The following is a 14,928-nucleotide window of genomic DNA, read 5'->3' as shown; positions in this document are numbered from 1 at the left end:
ATTGTTCTAGTATTTGTTCAGGTTGTTACATACAATTAGTCTCTGTTGCTACCTGCTGGTGAGTAAATATTAAAATCAGTTAAAATTGACAAAAAAAATTGTATGTATCTGCCGGTCCTTGGCACAATACAGGTTGGGAACCCCTGCCTTAAACAGTTCATTCATAGACTAATAAAAAGGGTTATCAAAGATAATGGAGCCCCTCTGAACACTCACCTGACGATCGAGCCACTTCTCTGAAGTCATCACGTGTTTCTGAGTTGGGAAGATCAAGTCAGTGCAAAACTTCTATCATTCATTGTGGATGATTAAACAATTATCAACATTCAAATCTCCTGACCTTGGTGCAGTCCCCCGTTGTGACATCACACAGGGACAGTATGGACATGTTCTGAGCCCGGTTCACCCAGCGCACACTCAGCCTGTCCAGCCTCACCCACTTCACCATGGTGACGTAGTACTCACTGGGAAAACACATAGTAATACTAATCAGTGAGCACTATGATGGGAATTTACAGTGATTCAATATCTATGAAGGTTTCCTGGCTATGAAATGTTCTCAGACAGAAGGTTGTCGCCCTGACCATTGTCAGACAATTATCATATGGATGTTAGGGTTATAATTAACATGCTGTGCTTCCCCTTCTGTCTGCCACATTACAGTCCCAAGAAGGTGGGGACCTTCTTGGGACTGTAATGTGGATTCCCTAGCTGAGACCCCCTGCCCCTTTTGTCTCCTCTGTATAAATAATATTGCATTTATGTGTAACAGGGTCAGATTTCTTAAGCACACATTGGTGTAGGGTTATCTGTCCTTTCCAGATGGAAATAATGATGTATTCTGTTAAATTCTTTAATCAATAACACAACTTTGGTTTAAGCTTGTATATTTGTTATTTTCTTACCAGAAGGTGATTAAGTGTGGAATTTCCACCGCAAGCACTAACTAATACAAAATACTACTAAGGTCCGTCCTTCCTGCAGCATCAGACTTTACAATCACCCTGGTAGACCCCCCACACATATAACAACAAATACTATAACACCCCTGTTGCGAAATACTTCTTATCTGCAATATAAATAGTATTCATAAATATTATATATTTAATGGCACCCCTTAGTTAGATCATTCAATTCGTCTTCTGTAATAAATCTGTATTTGTGCAATATTTACTTACTTTACATACTCTCACCTGACTGCTAGCTCACAACTGTTACTGGTACTGGAAGTGTATTTTGTAAATGTTGTAACTTCTACTTGTATCTTTAATATTTATATGCATGCCTCTTATTTAATATCAAGCTTTCTTTGGCTCTTTACTTGCTGTAACAATGTAAATCTCCTCTCTGTGGGACGAATAAAGGTATTCTGATGGTGATTCTGAATAAGCATATTTAAGATGTGTGTAATCATACCTCTTTTCAAAGCTGTCAGGAGGTCTCAGCTCAGTAGTCAGGGAGCTGCCGTCCAGAGTGACCACATACAGTCTGACAGTGGGGTTGATTTGTCCCATCTGCAGGGAGAACAATACAAACGTGCAATTAAATTCAAAGGCCTAATCACAATGGATGCAATACCCATGATGCACTGCATCCACTGTAGCGATAACAATAAGCACTGAGCAACACTTCTCTATTCTACACGCTGTTGTCTATTTTTATATGCAGCAACTGAACAATGGCAGAATGCTGGGCTTCAACAGAGAATATAATGAGAATAAGAAACAGAGAACAAACTGAGCTGTTGTTTAGTGCGCAGGCCCTGGGGCAAGTCAGTTGTTTTCCTTCGCTTAAGCCCCCCTCAAAAATAGAGCTCATTACTCTACATGACAGGGGAAATCTCAGAAAAACAGCATAAACTGTCACACAATGATAGTATCTATTCCAAACCCTACTCGCTTATTTTGATTGGTTATTGTTAGTGTCTTCTTCAATCCTTTCCGTTCTTTTGGAGGTATAATAACTTTTTAGAATAGCTCTATTTGGTTCTGCTGCACCCATTTTCTTTGACAAGTAAACACATCTAAAACCGCTTAACGTGGTGTTAAATGAGAGGAGGAATGGCTATCCTTCCCCTGCATTCTAACACAGTGCCACGACCATCTGCATACATGCAACCATTAAAGACACTGTATGGATGAGCTTTTACATTAATACCTTTCCATGATTACATGTTTAGTAAATGCTAATTTTGGCACTTTTTTTCTACTAATCATAGTTAACAAAACGACTTTGCAACCATAAAGCCACCTCCCAGAGATAATAAACAAATCCTTAAAATGTTGGACGTTTATTTTTTAAATATTCTTGTTGTAACCAAGGTTACAAATCGAAGAATGCAGTATAAACGGTGCAAAATGTCATTAAAATGAATTAGTTCATTTAAAAACATTGCATTATACAGAATGTAAACTATTATGTGAGTTAAATGTCAACTTTTAATCTTAATATGATTTAACTGTACAATTGAAGGTATAAATAAACAATCAAATATAATCAGGGTACTTGCAAGAAATCTTAGTTACATTTATGAATTCTTTGGATAATAGTTTTTTATTTTCTTTAAATCCTTGTTTTCACCAGTAATGGATGCTGTAAAATGTGCTGCAGATATCCATGCGCTCATCGGAATGAAATGTAATACCTTCCCAATTTTCGGTCCATTTCCTTCAGCCACTTTGGGTTGAATTTGAAGTTTTATGGGGCCTCATTTATAAACGGTGCGGACGCTCAAAAGATGGCGTACGCCAGTTTCTACGCAATGTTTGCGATTTATAAAAAACAAACTTGACGGGAAAATGTGCGGTCCTCCACGCAAACTCTAACCCATGCGTACGCATTAAGCACAAAAACGGGAGAGACGAGAAACTGCGACACCGTTGGCAGAAGGAAGAATGGAGAGAAATATGTGGAAATAATACCATAAATAAAATGTTACCTCTCATTTATCAAATATGAAGAATTAAAGCCAATCTTAAAATTATTAAACAAACGCCTGTTTGAGACTCCTCAGTGCACACAAAAACATAACTTGGAGAAATAAATAAATAAATACGGAAATGTTATTGATCAGCCCTCGATTATGTTCTCTTGTTATGAAATGTTTTCTCATAAATGATGCGGTAAGCAGGAGGACAGAATTACGTCTAAACTGACGCCGTTTAGCTTTTCTATAGGTTGTAGATACGAGCATGGTTTTATATACTATCACGTTTAATCATGTTTTATGCTGTTAGCCAAAACTTGATAAGTCGCTCGTAAAACACAGGAGGTATGGAAACTAAGAACACCATGTGGTAAATTGTACAGCTAATATAACACAACACATTAGTTGTATTTCCTTTAACTGGTGGATTATGGATATATAGTTGCTGATCGACAGCTGGAACACAAACCACCAAATACAACAAAATAATTCAGATCCAGTCGTCATGACTCCACTCCGGAGGGATTCCCCGATCATTTCTTACAGTTTCTCATCAAGGGGGTGTCTCCTGTCCCCGGGACAAACACACTGCCTGAGGAAGGTTATGTGTCTTTTTTTTGTCATTAACCTTTTTCGGACCACTTATTTATTTATTTTGGTGACGATCCGACCTCCATGCTGCTACTCTGGTTCAAACTGCATCCACCAAACAATATGATTTATCTCCACCTACCCAAAATAACCTAAATCTGAAACGGTGTGAGATGTCTTTTTTAGCTGTTCTGTCGTCATTTCCTGCGATCTTCTTCCTGCAGTCAGTCAGAATGAATATTAATACGGGGCGTCCTACACCGGAACGCAGTGTTTTATGAATCGGAAAATGTCTGTGTGTATTTATTTGCTTTGTCCTACGTAAGCAACCGTCCCACGCAAATCCTACGCAAGGCTTTATAAATGAGGCCCCAGGACCTTACCAACATATCGACCAACTGTAAGATGGTTAGCATTACATTTATTTAGATACAACTTCAAAACTTGCAAGAATCCTGCAATTACATCGATTTCACAAAATGTGAAATACTTTTTCAACACTAAGAAATGTTCTTCAGTTTTATGTGCCAATGTGCTTTGTCTTGTGAAGCTTCACAGAGTCACTGACACGAGTTGACTGTAAACCTTTTTTTTTTCATGTTATTTTCAAATGTCAAAATTGGTATGGCTTCAAAAAACCCTAATCACTAGTCATACAGCCTAATGTGTCACTGAGAATCTGATGTGACTATTACAGTTATAAGTTATCTCTTTAAGCACAGACAAATTAAGAATACGCCCCAGGATAATACTGTTACTGTTCAGTCACTCTGAGATACACACAGTGACTAAAGCAACAGCATCAGTGTCCTCAGACACTAAGGCGGTGTTTACACGAGAACGAAACGGGTTGTATCTAATACTTTTCTCTCGCGTATAGCCCGTTAGTTCACACGAGGCCGTAACGGAACCGCGGAAACGGACCCCGCAAACGATAACGGGTCCCAAGGTGGACCACACGAGACCGCTCGACCCGCTGGAGACGCTGTAGTACATATGCCGGGCCTGTAAGTGGCGCTGTACTTCCGCCACAAAATACACTAAAAGCAGCGAATAAGACCAATGACGATTATTATTATTATTATTATTATTATTATTATATTATATTATCATTGTTGCTGATGGTTGTGGTAGAGGAGCTGTAAATGTTGGACTAAAATCTGTATCATGGTCAGTAGCGTCTGGAGCACGAACGCAACCCTGTGATCCGCCATTGTTGTTAGTGTTGGCGAAACGCATCAGCAATGACGCGGGGGTGAGCAGGAGAGGTGGGGAGAGGCGGGGCTATGGCGTCATCGTTTTCAGGAAATGATCGTATAGGGGTACACACGGAGCCGCAAGCGTTTCGTCCTCAGACCTACCCACTTTGGGAGCTGTTATCAATGTAATCGGATTCGGGCTCCGAATCTGTGGCTCCGTTTCGGCCTTGTGTGGGCGAACCGTCTTTACGATAGAGAACGTTAGAGGATTCAACTGATATCGTCTCCGTGTGGACGGGGCCTTAGTCCCACAGCTTTATAACACTGACCCCACTCAAGGCTTCAGACCACTGTACAATATTTACACACTGTGGGGAAGATGAAGTGCAGTGCTTCATTCATTAGCAGCCTTCCTGAGTCTAGCTGGCAGCAGAGTGAACCCTGAAATGTTGAGGACACCAAAGTGTTATGTTTATGATATTTATAGTGCGGGTCCACAGCACATAAACTGATACTGCCGGATGCTAACTTTCATACGTTGAGCACAATTGGCATAAGTTGCATTAATTCAGATGAATAGCCTATGGGGACAATAGTTTAAAAAATGACTTGGCCGTTTTGGATAATTTTGGAGTGGTTTTGGCGTTTATTGAGGATGATGAGTCCATTTCAGGGAAAAAAAACCTCTGTGGACAACTTTTCTTCAAATAAATGAGCCAGCTGTCCAATCCAAATGATCAAGAGTCCCCTAAATCTTCAAAATCGTCCCAAAATGTATCGAAAGTGTAGAAATATTGAAATGTTCTGGTTCAAACTGTCAATATTGAGCCAGAACTCCAGAATTGTCCAAATCAGCCAAGTCATTTTTTAACTATTGTCAACATAGGCTATAATGGTAATTAAGGCTAATTATTACACGGCTTACTTGTATACTTGATTCTGATTGGTCAATTCAGAACATGTGACAGGTTGTAAATACAGTAGTACAGACCGCTGTCTAGGACTATAATAACCATTGCTAAGGAGGATGAAGGGAGAGAAAGGAAAAGAAGTTAAAAGACGGAGCAATAGAGAACCGCAGTGACGCGTCCTAAAACCCGGAAGTAAACTCCTTCCGGTTCCTTCGTCAAAAACGCAATGCAATTTCTCCATAGGATTTTGGAAAATAGCTCGAAATAAGGTCTATGGTTGACACAGAGACGGATCACGTTTTGTTCAGCCGGATAATATCCACATGTCTACCCTACTTTTATAATTTTCGAATCATAAATCTAGTCGCCAGAAGCAAAATGCTAACGTTATGCTATAAACGAACTACAGTAGGGTCGCTGCTTCAACGTCACACCAACTTAAGATCCATATTCAAACATACAGATTCTAAATGGTACAAGTTGAAGCGTTTGTTTGAACAGTTTTTCAAGCAGAACAGGGCAAACAAACTTAGCGGGAGTGTTTTACGTGTTCGGTGTAATGACGTAAAACGGCCTGGACAACTTCTGTAGTCCTATTCAGCCACATGTTAACAACCATCGTTTTTCAGACACGTAAACTCTTCAAAAATCACCAGTGGGGTCACTGCTGATGTATTTAATGTCGTAGAACAAAACGTGATCTGTCTCTTCAATTTGTGTCAAACACAGACCTTATTTCGAGCTATTTTCCAAAATCCTATGGAGAAATCCCATTGCTTTTTGTCGAAGGAACCGGACGTGGTAAAAATGCTAACTTACTTCCGGGTTTTAGGACGCGTCACTGTGGTTCTCTATGGACGTCAGATAAATGATCAGAAGAAGACAGGCTGGTCAAGATCCCTCAGCTTGGCGTCGGGCTCCCTGATCACCCTGTCGGTCTTTTTTTCCCCATAATGATCGCCTCGCTGCACATTATCCCTTACTTAACACAATTTATGCAAATGTTGCAAATTGCCCAACATATGAAAGTTAGCAAACGGCAGTTTCTATGTGTTTGGGACCCCTACTATACATTTCTAACATAAAACGTTGGGGTACTCAACATTTCTGGGTTCACAATAGGACTCTAGAGCTGGCGACTAAACTATCTATGGGTCTGAACTGACAAATGATATGTCCTCCACCTTGTGACCCTAATTCCCCGGTTCTTCACAACCAATCTCCCGTCTAACAGGCATTTGACACGCTAAACGCCTGCATCAAAGGATGGGAGGTGTGTTAACGTGCTTCACTAAAGCATATCACATCCTCATCCCTCGCGGTGCCACAGATCCCTACAGCCAACCCTCTTCAAAGAAATCAAGCCTCTGTAACACGAATGACACAGGAGAAGGATTCACTAACCTGCATGCCTACAGCAGAGAGCCTGCAGTAATACTCAGAGATCTGCTTTGATGCTGGTTACAGTAAACTCAGGTCGTAAGGGTTGTTGTACAGTATGAAGTAAGATAAAGCATGTTCTAGTGAGTCAGTGAACAGTCAGCTGAAATACTCCTTGTCCTGCAAACAAGTCAATACCCCAAATCATCAATGTAAAGGTTTTAGCTGGCTTTACTTATGAGATCACTTCCATTCTGGAAATACATTATAGTTTATGGTGTTCAAATCAACAGTGTTTAATGGTGAATGTGTGCCAGGCCACAGGAGTGTTTGCAAGTTGAAATGTTTATAGTGTTATACCCAGAAATCTACTTCTTGAACAGCATACATTATTAACACCCTATTATTTCCCATATGAAATCATTCCGAATCTATCTGACAGTAAAAAGTTTTGCTTCTTCATTAATAATTTGCTGGATGAACAAACCTCCAGAAGCGACGGCGTGTCAGGGCGGATCATTCACCAATATGTGTCTGCCTGGTTGGAACCCAGACATGACAGCGACTAATGTTTGGTCTGAAAACCCCTTCAAATACTCTTCAGTTTTACCTTTGGGTAAGGGTACTCCGCCCCCCTGGGGTAGAGCGACCCTGTGAAGCGGGGCAGCAGCATGTTGGGAACCAGGGAGTCGTTGATGGTGAGGTAGGCCAGTCTGGAGCTGTCTGGAGACCACCAGTGGGCCGCCTGGGAGAGCAACACCTCCTCTGGAGAACACACACCAGAGCATCAGAGCAGGGAGAGGGGGGGCTGCTGAGCAAGTGCAAAATACAATTCCCATTCTGTTCATGCTCCTATTGTTATGATCGTGTGGTGATTTGTCAACATGTAAATGAACAGCTGGTTAAATAATCAACAAATTGACTGACTAGTGTGTCATTCTTGCTCGCTTGACTTAATCCTAGGTAATGCTCAACATGTACCTTAGCTCATAAGAAAATAATAATAATAATAATACAAAAGAATAATAATTGGTAACATAACATAGACTTCAACTAACACATATTAACCATTATATAATACTATAGAATACGTTTCAATGCTAAATAAAAAGAGTTGGGATTAATTAAGGTAATGTAATATTTTCAGTTGGTCGGCTTTAAACTCAAACTCCATTCTTGGGTCTCAAGTTGCCAACAGGAAACTTGAACTGCCATTATAATGTTCAGGTTCTGTTATAGCAATAGGAACACCTATCCCTCCGCTCCCCCCCACCTGTGAGGTTCACAGCAGCAACAATAATGACATATTACGTGTGTTTTGCTCCTGACAGATGACAGTCATAATAAATACAGCCAGCAGAGTCACTGTCAAGTCAATATAAATCCAGTTCCTCCTCGACGTCTGTCATTTCTCATATAAAAGGGTATAGAAGCGTTTCCTGTGCCACAGTAGACAATCTAGAGGAATCTTTATACACATGACATTTCAAAAGAAGGAATGCTTTTTTCTGCAATAGGAATCCTGATGTTCTACACGTGTCTGAACATGATCCACTGTGGTCTCCCTCACCTTCGTAGAGCCAGTCAGTGATGCCGTTGAAGATCACCCCCTCCTGCCCTGAAGACGTGAGCCTCCATGAGCTGCTCTGAACATCCGCCTGGTAGTAGATGTTGTTTTCAAATATGTATAACTGTGGGGAAGAGGGGAAATATTGATAAGTACTAGTATGAGTAAGTATTGTGAAGTCCCTGGTGGTCCTGAGTGAGGATTCAGGTGGGTTGCCAGTGGACTGGTGCTTTGAGAGGTGCTACTTTGCCTCCTGCCAAGGTGCCCTTGAGCCAGTCCCCTACATTACACTATTATATATATATAATAAAAGCTGCCCAATGATTCTTCTCACTGTGTGCACGAAGCTGTGTGTGACGCTTGAAGAGGAAATCATTTGAATCCTCCATCTCCATTTCACTATATGCAACTCATCAATGTACACACAGCATGTGTAAAACGTACATCAGCAAAGGGATGGGAAGTAGTGAAGTACAAATACTTTGTTACTGCACTTAAGTATATTTTTCTGGCATCAGTACTTTACTCCATCATTTATTTTTCTGACGACTTTTTACTTTGACTCCTTACATCTTACGGGGACTGAGAACAGAGACATTTCTAATCACCCATGGCCATATATGAGGGAGATGTTCTAGAAAACAGCTGGTAGTTATGGCTACATGTTACTTAAGTATATTTAAAATGCCCATCCTTCTATACTTTAACTTGATTCAAAAAGTTGAGTCAGTACTTCAACTTTCAGCAGATCATTTTTAAATATGAGTATCTGCGAAAGATGTGTGTACATTTGCCATCTTTGCATTAGCATTATTTCAACTGGGTTCGACACATTTAGTCCAGAACCCATACAGAAATGTTAAACAGAACTAACCAATATTTGCATTTTTTCCAGCTTTTTTGCATCATTGTTGAAGTTACAAAGACTGAACCTGGTGAGCTGTTCACACACAGAGAACATGTTAAATGATAAAATCACATTCACTGAGCGTCTCCTCTCGGACAGAACCGCAGGAGAGCCTGTGAGAAATGGAAGATATTTAGTCATTCAGGATGTGACACGCTGCTTCAGGGCTTCCTTAAGAGCAGCTTTCAGAGGACGGGCACAAATACTGAGGAAACGAGATAAATGTGCTACCAAATGGTTGATTACTCTCCTCGGCTGTGCTGGAGAAAATAATGGACTGATTATTCGGTCCGTAATAATCTGCACGGTGGAGGCATTACTCAAACAGAGAGCTGCAGCCCCCCCACAAGATGTCTCCAGCAGCAGCATGATAAGTACAACTGCTGCTTCTGAATAATGGTTCAGTTTAAAGGGTTTGTGTTTCCTCTCCAGTCAGAAACAGTATTTGATGAGCCTTCACCTCAGAGCAGAGGATTTTATGAATGCCATGAACTCACACTTTATTAGAAAGACATTATAATCAATCCTCACTCTTCTGAATGCAGCAAGGGTTTTCACGTTTTGTTCTACGACATAAAATACATCAGTCAATACCCTACTGGTGAATTTCCAAGGCTTGTATGTGTCTTACAAGGGACTAAATGAGAAAACACTTGTCATGTCTAGCATTAGCCTTTAGCTTAGCGGTCGTGACGTGAAGTCATGCAACGTTATGTAGTTTGTTTATAGCATTTTGTAGCTATTTACTGCTGGCAATTGCATTTAAGCATTGCCTATTTTGAAAGTGGGGATAATTGTGTAGATTATCTTGGTGAAGAAGTTGTGTAAGAATCATAAACTTGCTTCCGGGTCTGCCTACAAACTTACGTCATATTTGCACCACTCAGCAAATAAATCCTGATTTGGCTGTAAGCTACTCACCAGCTGCTGACCCTGAACGCCCCACGAGGCGAACTGCAGGACGGAGTCCGACACCTCCGGGGGGTTCAGCTCCCGCACCTCTCTGTGCAGGGGACATAAAGACGCACAAAGGATTTGACCAGCAGACCAACATGCTTCAAATCTGTTTCTAAATCACAAATATAATCACTGCAAATGTAGATTTTGAACTATTAAATATTGTTTTTTTATTTTTTTAATAATGTGCTGTACAATGTTATTCATCCAAATTCAATGTATTTCATAAATATGCCATTCCTGTTGAAACTTGAATTACATTTTACAAAATGTAATCAGTTATTGGTTTTGGAAGAATGTTTTGAACCTTTTCTCCTCAATTTGCGTTCAAACTAAATACATTGAAGATACTTTTTTTTTAAGATTCTCACTGATCTAGTTGAGACCTTTTACGATATCTTACGGTGGCTGACAGGGGCAAAGCCCAAAACATGTCCATTAGGAGGAACGCTCTGCAATTAAAAAGAATATGCAGATGTAAAAACACTAATGTGCGAAAACACACGCAAATGAAGAAGCATGCATCTTTTTAGTGTCCCCTGGCATTTGTGTATGCACCGCTTTTTATAAATGATGCGCATGTTTTTTCAAGTTGGTGACGATGTTTCTATATTTGCATGTGTTTTGGTAGATCGTCTCTGAAGCTGCAGCACATTTCTCCTAATGGAAGTGTTTTTGGCCGTTGTGCGTGTTAGCACCTGTCGGCCACCGTAATATCATTAAGAGAAAGTCATTTCATTATGCAACTTATAGGTATGCTTAATTCTTGGTTTGCTCACCTTGTGTACAGGTTGTAGATCAGGTACGATGCAAAAAAAGAGTGCTGGTAGACCTTAGTTCAATCAGGAGAAAAACAATTTAGTGTTATCAAGAACAGAAATGGATCCTTTTACCATTCATAATGAACTAAAACCCTTAGAAAAATTGAATATTGAATCAGGACTAATGAAGTTTTGGCCATCAGATTGTTTTTTTCGGCAGTGTGTTCTCATAATAATTCAAAGACACAAAATGCAAAATTTTCTGAGAGAAAGTGTTCTGATGTTTTTGTGCACTATATTTTCTTAACCAGTTTCTAATTCAGTCGGTTCCTGCTTTCCCCATTTCCTCTCCTCACTCAGAGTGCTTTACGCTGTGTTTAATTGGACAGTTAAGGTAATAACACAGCTTGACGTCTTTAGAAGATGTGGGCACAATGCTTTCTGTGCTCAGTTGTTCAAATGACATCAAAGCTAACAGTGCTGTATTTCACTCAGTTGCTCTATGCTTCATTCTGGCTCCTTGAATGTGGCCTTAAAACCTTACATATGCCATAACATGCAGAAACTAAATCTTCATATGACATCTCAGAAAGATATTCTGTTAAATAAAAACGAATACAGGACCATGATGTATCACCTTTACAAAAGAAAAAGATGATCTTAAATTTGTGTTCAGTTTGTACTACCTTTAATGACAGGCATGTGGTGTCGTCACACGCCACAGATGGCATGTTTCATATGGATAATGCAGGAAAATAACGCTACAGAAATGTCATCATTTGGCATATGAGTGGTATATAGAGTGGTACTATAAAGCTATTTCCCTTTTATGAAAAGAACCAAACATGAAATTGCTTGGCATTTTGCCTGTAGGCCTGTGTCCAAAGGTCAACGCACATATCCATATAAATGGAGAGGAGAATGTCAGTGTTCCAGAGATATAAGAACCATGATAGAACCTTTTTTTTGGCTTTTGGTTCAAAAATATGATACCAAAAAGGAACAAAAAACGTTTTTGTGGATGTTATCACACCTGATAACTTTCTATTTCCCATTCACTTTTGAGTGAATACACTTCTTTTTAGTTTTTTTCAAAATGAAGGAACTGGGTGCTAGGCGTTGTGGACATCCATGAGTAGATAAAGGTAATCTTTTGTTTTGTTTTACTTGTTATGGAGCTGTATTGACTTCCGTGCATTTTTACTTGGTTGGGTACTTGATTAAATTAAACCCTAAAACAAAAAATGTAAATTGATAATTTACCACTATGTAGTTGCTTTGCCAAAACTATTACTTAAACCTTGCAGAAATTAAGAGAGGTGGAAACAACTAGATAGCTTTTAAAGTGTATCACTTCACACAATCCCTTAATTACCTGTAAATAACTGCATTCAAGTATGACTTCAAATTGTTTTATGCACTGCCAATTATTAACTCAACCCGGGCGGAGTGTGCAGTCGGCTGTGCGTTGATCATCAGATCAAGGGGACGTTGGGGAACACCAGTTTGAAACCCGCCTCCGCTGCCACTGCGTCAGGCCGTTGTGTCCTTGGGCAAGATACTTCACCCGAATTTGCTCCTGTGGGTATTGTCCACAGTACATGACCGTTACATGTCTGATATGTGTGTAATGTGTACTTGTAAAGCGCTTTGATGACTTCGAGGTGTGAAGATGGGCGGAGTGGCGCAGTGGGCTGTGCGTTGATCATCAGATCAAGGGGGCGTTGGGGAACACCAGTTCGAAACCCGCCGCCACTGCGTCAGGCCGTTGTGTCCTTGGGCAAGACACTTCACCTGAATTTGCTCCTGTGGGTATTGTCCACAGTACATGACCGTCACATGTCTTATATGTGTGTAATGTGTATCTGTAAAGCGCGTTGAGCTCTGGAAAAGCGCTATAATAAATGTAATGAATTGAATTGAATTCAACCATTTCAGATCTTCCTCTAATGTCCCCTGCGTGATGAAATGACCGGGGGATATCCACTCACAGAGCTTTTGTTTTAGGATTCACTGAGATAATGCTCCAATAACCTGAGTGTGTCTGCATGCTAATCAGCTGCAGCGTTAGTTTACAATATTACACTAACCCCACAGCGAGATGATAAGTACCGTAGTGGCTCTCCAAAGCCCTCATCAGGAGATCAATAGTGCAGAGTGGAGGCAGCCTTCACTCCTGATTCTGACTCCCCTCTTCATTACAGAGGAAGAGCCTCCTCCCAGAAGGAAAGACGAAATGGTATTGTTACTTGACTGCTCTTCTTGTGCTCCTTCAAAAAGACGTCAACATCACTCAGCAGATGCCCCTCTTTAGTGACAGCCCGGAGATGGCTCTCTGATAAGGCTGTCAGCGGTGGGTGACACATGAGGGGGGGGGGTGTTTGAGATGTGGAGAGTAACAGACAGCAGTGCTGCTGTGTGCTGGGTTTAGACAAGATAAGATGTACTTTATTGATCCTCAATTGGGAAATGTTTCTTTCAGCAGCATGTTACATCAAAGGCATTGCACATCATTTGAAAAAAGAAAAGGTTGGAAATAAACAAACTATATATAAACATCTCAGAATAGAGAATAATACAGTACTAAAAAGTAAAATATATACAAGATAACCGTGAAAGAAAAAAATCTGTAGATCTGACAAATACACAGAATCAAGGGGCCAAATTAAGTAGGATATGTATTACCAGTACAGTACAGTAAGTGTGCGAGGAATGGCATATGCATGTACAGTGTGATGTTAAATGTACAGTGTTACACAGGACATGTAAATATTTCCTGATGTTAGTTTAGTACAGCTTGGTATATGTGCTGAGTGCCTCATTTACATTTAAATTCCACAACCTGACATTTTATGGTGCTTTTCACACATTTGAGGTGTCCTTCTGCTGTTGACAGCTCCGCTCTGGACCTTTAAAAACAAATACTGAGAATGTGTAATAGAAAAACTTGCGAGACGAGAAAAAAACAAGTTGCTTGAACAAATGTTCTAAATGGCATTTTGTAGTGAATGTAAAGGGTGCAGTGACATTTAGAAGAAAAACAAACACAGACCGCAGAGCAGTGTTTCCTATTTAAAAAAGAAACAGCCCTTTTTGCAAAGACAAAACACACAGCATCATTCTACTGTGATATCAGGGAGAATAAAAGAATAAAAGCACAACTTCTCAACACCTTGCCGAAATATGTTGTAGTGTTAGAGGTAAGTCCTCCGGAAGGCCTTGCCTTAACCACCACACGACAAAATAATATCTTGCCATGTTTGTCTCAATTTCCTTTTAAAAGACAACATTTACTTTTAAGATAAGATAAGATAAGATAGAACTTTATTGATCCCAATTCGGGAAATGTTTGTGATTAAAACATAATTACAAAGATTTGGGATAGCCCACCGCCATAAATATTCAACAGTTTTGGTTTTATAAAAACGAACATGTTGACTTTCTCTGGGAACCAAGATGTCTCCTTACTGATGGTGTCCCCAGCTGTGGAAAACACTAACAGAGGTGGTGGAGCGCTGAGAGGACAGAGACAGTGTCCTTCTTACTACACCAGCAGAGGGCAGTGTTTCTCACTGGCTGTGGTTACCTCTGACAGGACAGCAGTGTATGCTTCTGCAGTGAACCACACCACAACAACAACAACAACAACAACTGTATCCAAAAGCAAACTAGACCAAACAAATTACATTTATGTACAAACCGCTCTCCGGGTTGACATCTTTTGGTGAT

The 14,928-nt window shown here is 40.2% G+C and overlaps 1 protein-coding gene across 1 annotated transcript in view; it reads right to left on the bottom strand.

Moving 5' to 3' along the window:
- LOC117485845 (inactive dipeptidyl peptidase 10-like) overlaps window positions 1-14,928 on the bottom strand; it is a 96,866-nt gene that overhangs the window by 27,214 nt on the left and 54,724 nt on the right. The window contains exons 6-12 of the mRNA XM_034134552.1: window positions 11,218-11,270; window positions 10,403-10,484; window positions 8,578-8,698; window positions 7,618-7,772; window positions 1,417-1,514; window positions 341-464; window positions 217-255 (exon numbers count right to left, since the gene is read on the bottom strand). Coding sequence (XP_033990443.1) covers window positions 217-255; window positions 341-464; window positions 1,417-1,514; window positions 7,618-7,772; window positions 8,578-8,698; window positions 10,403-10,484; window positions 11,218-11,270 — 672 coding nt within the window. The remainder of the gene's footprint in view (window positions 1-216; window positions 256-340; window positions 465-1,416; window positions 1,515-7,617; window positions 7,773-8,577; window positions 8,699-10,402; window positions 10,485-11,217; window positions 11,271-14,928) is intronic.

Source organism: Trematomus bernacchii, unplaced genomic scaffold (genome assembly GCF_902827165.1).
Source record: "Trematomus bernacchii unplaced genomic scaffold, fTreBer1.1, whole genome shotgun sequence".
Lineage (NCBI taxonomy): Eukaryota > Metazoa > Chordata > Actinopteri > Perciformes > Nototheniidae > Trematomus > Trematomus bernacchii.
Note: the sequence above shows the minus strand (reverse complement) of the source record. Positions and strands in the feature narration are given on the sequence as shown.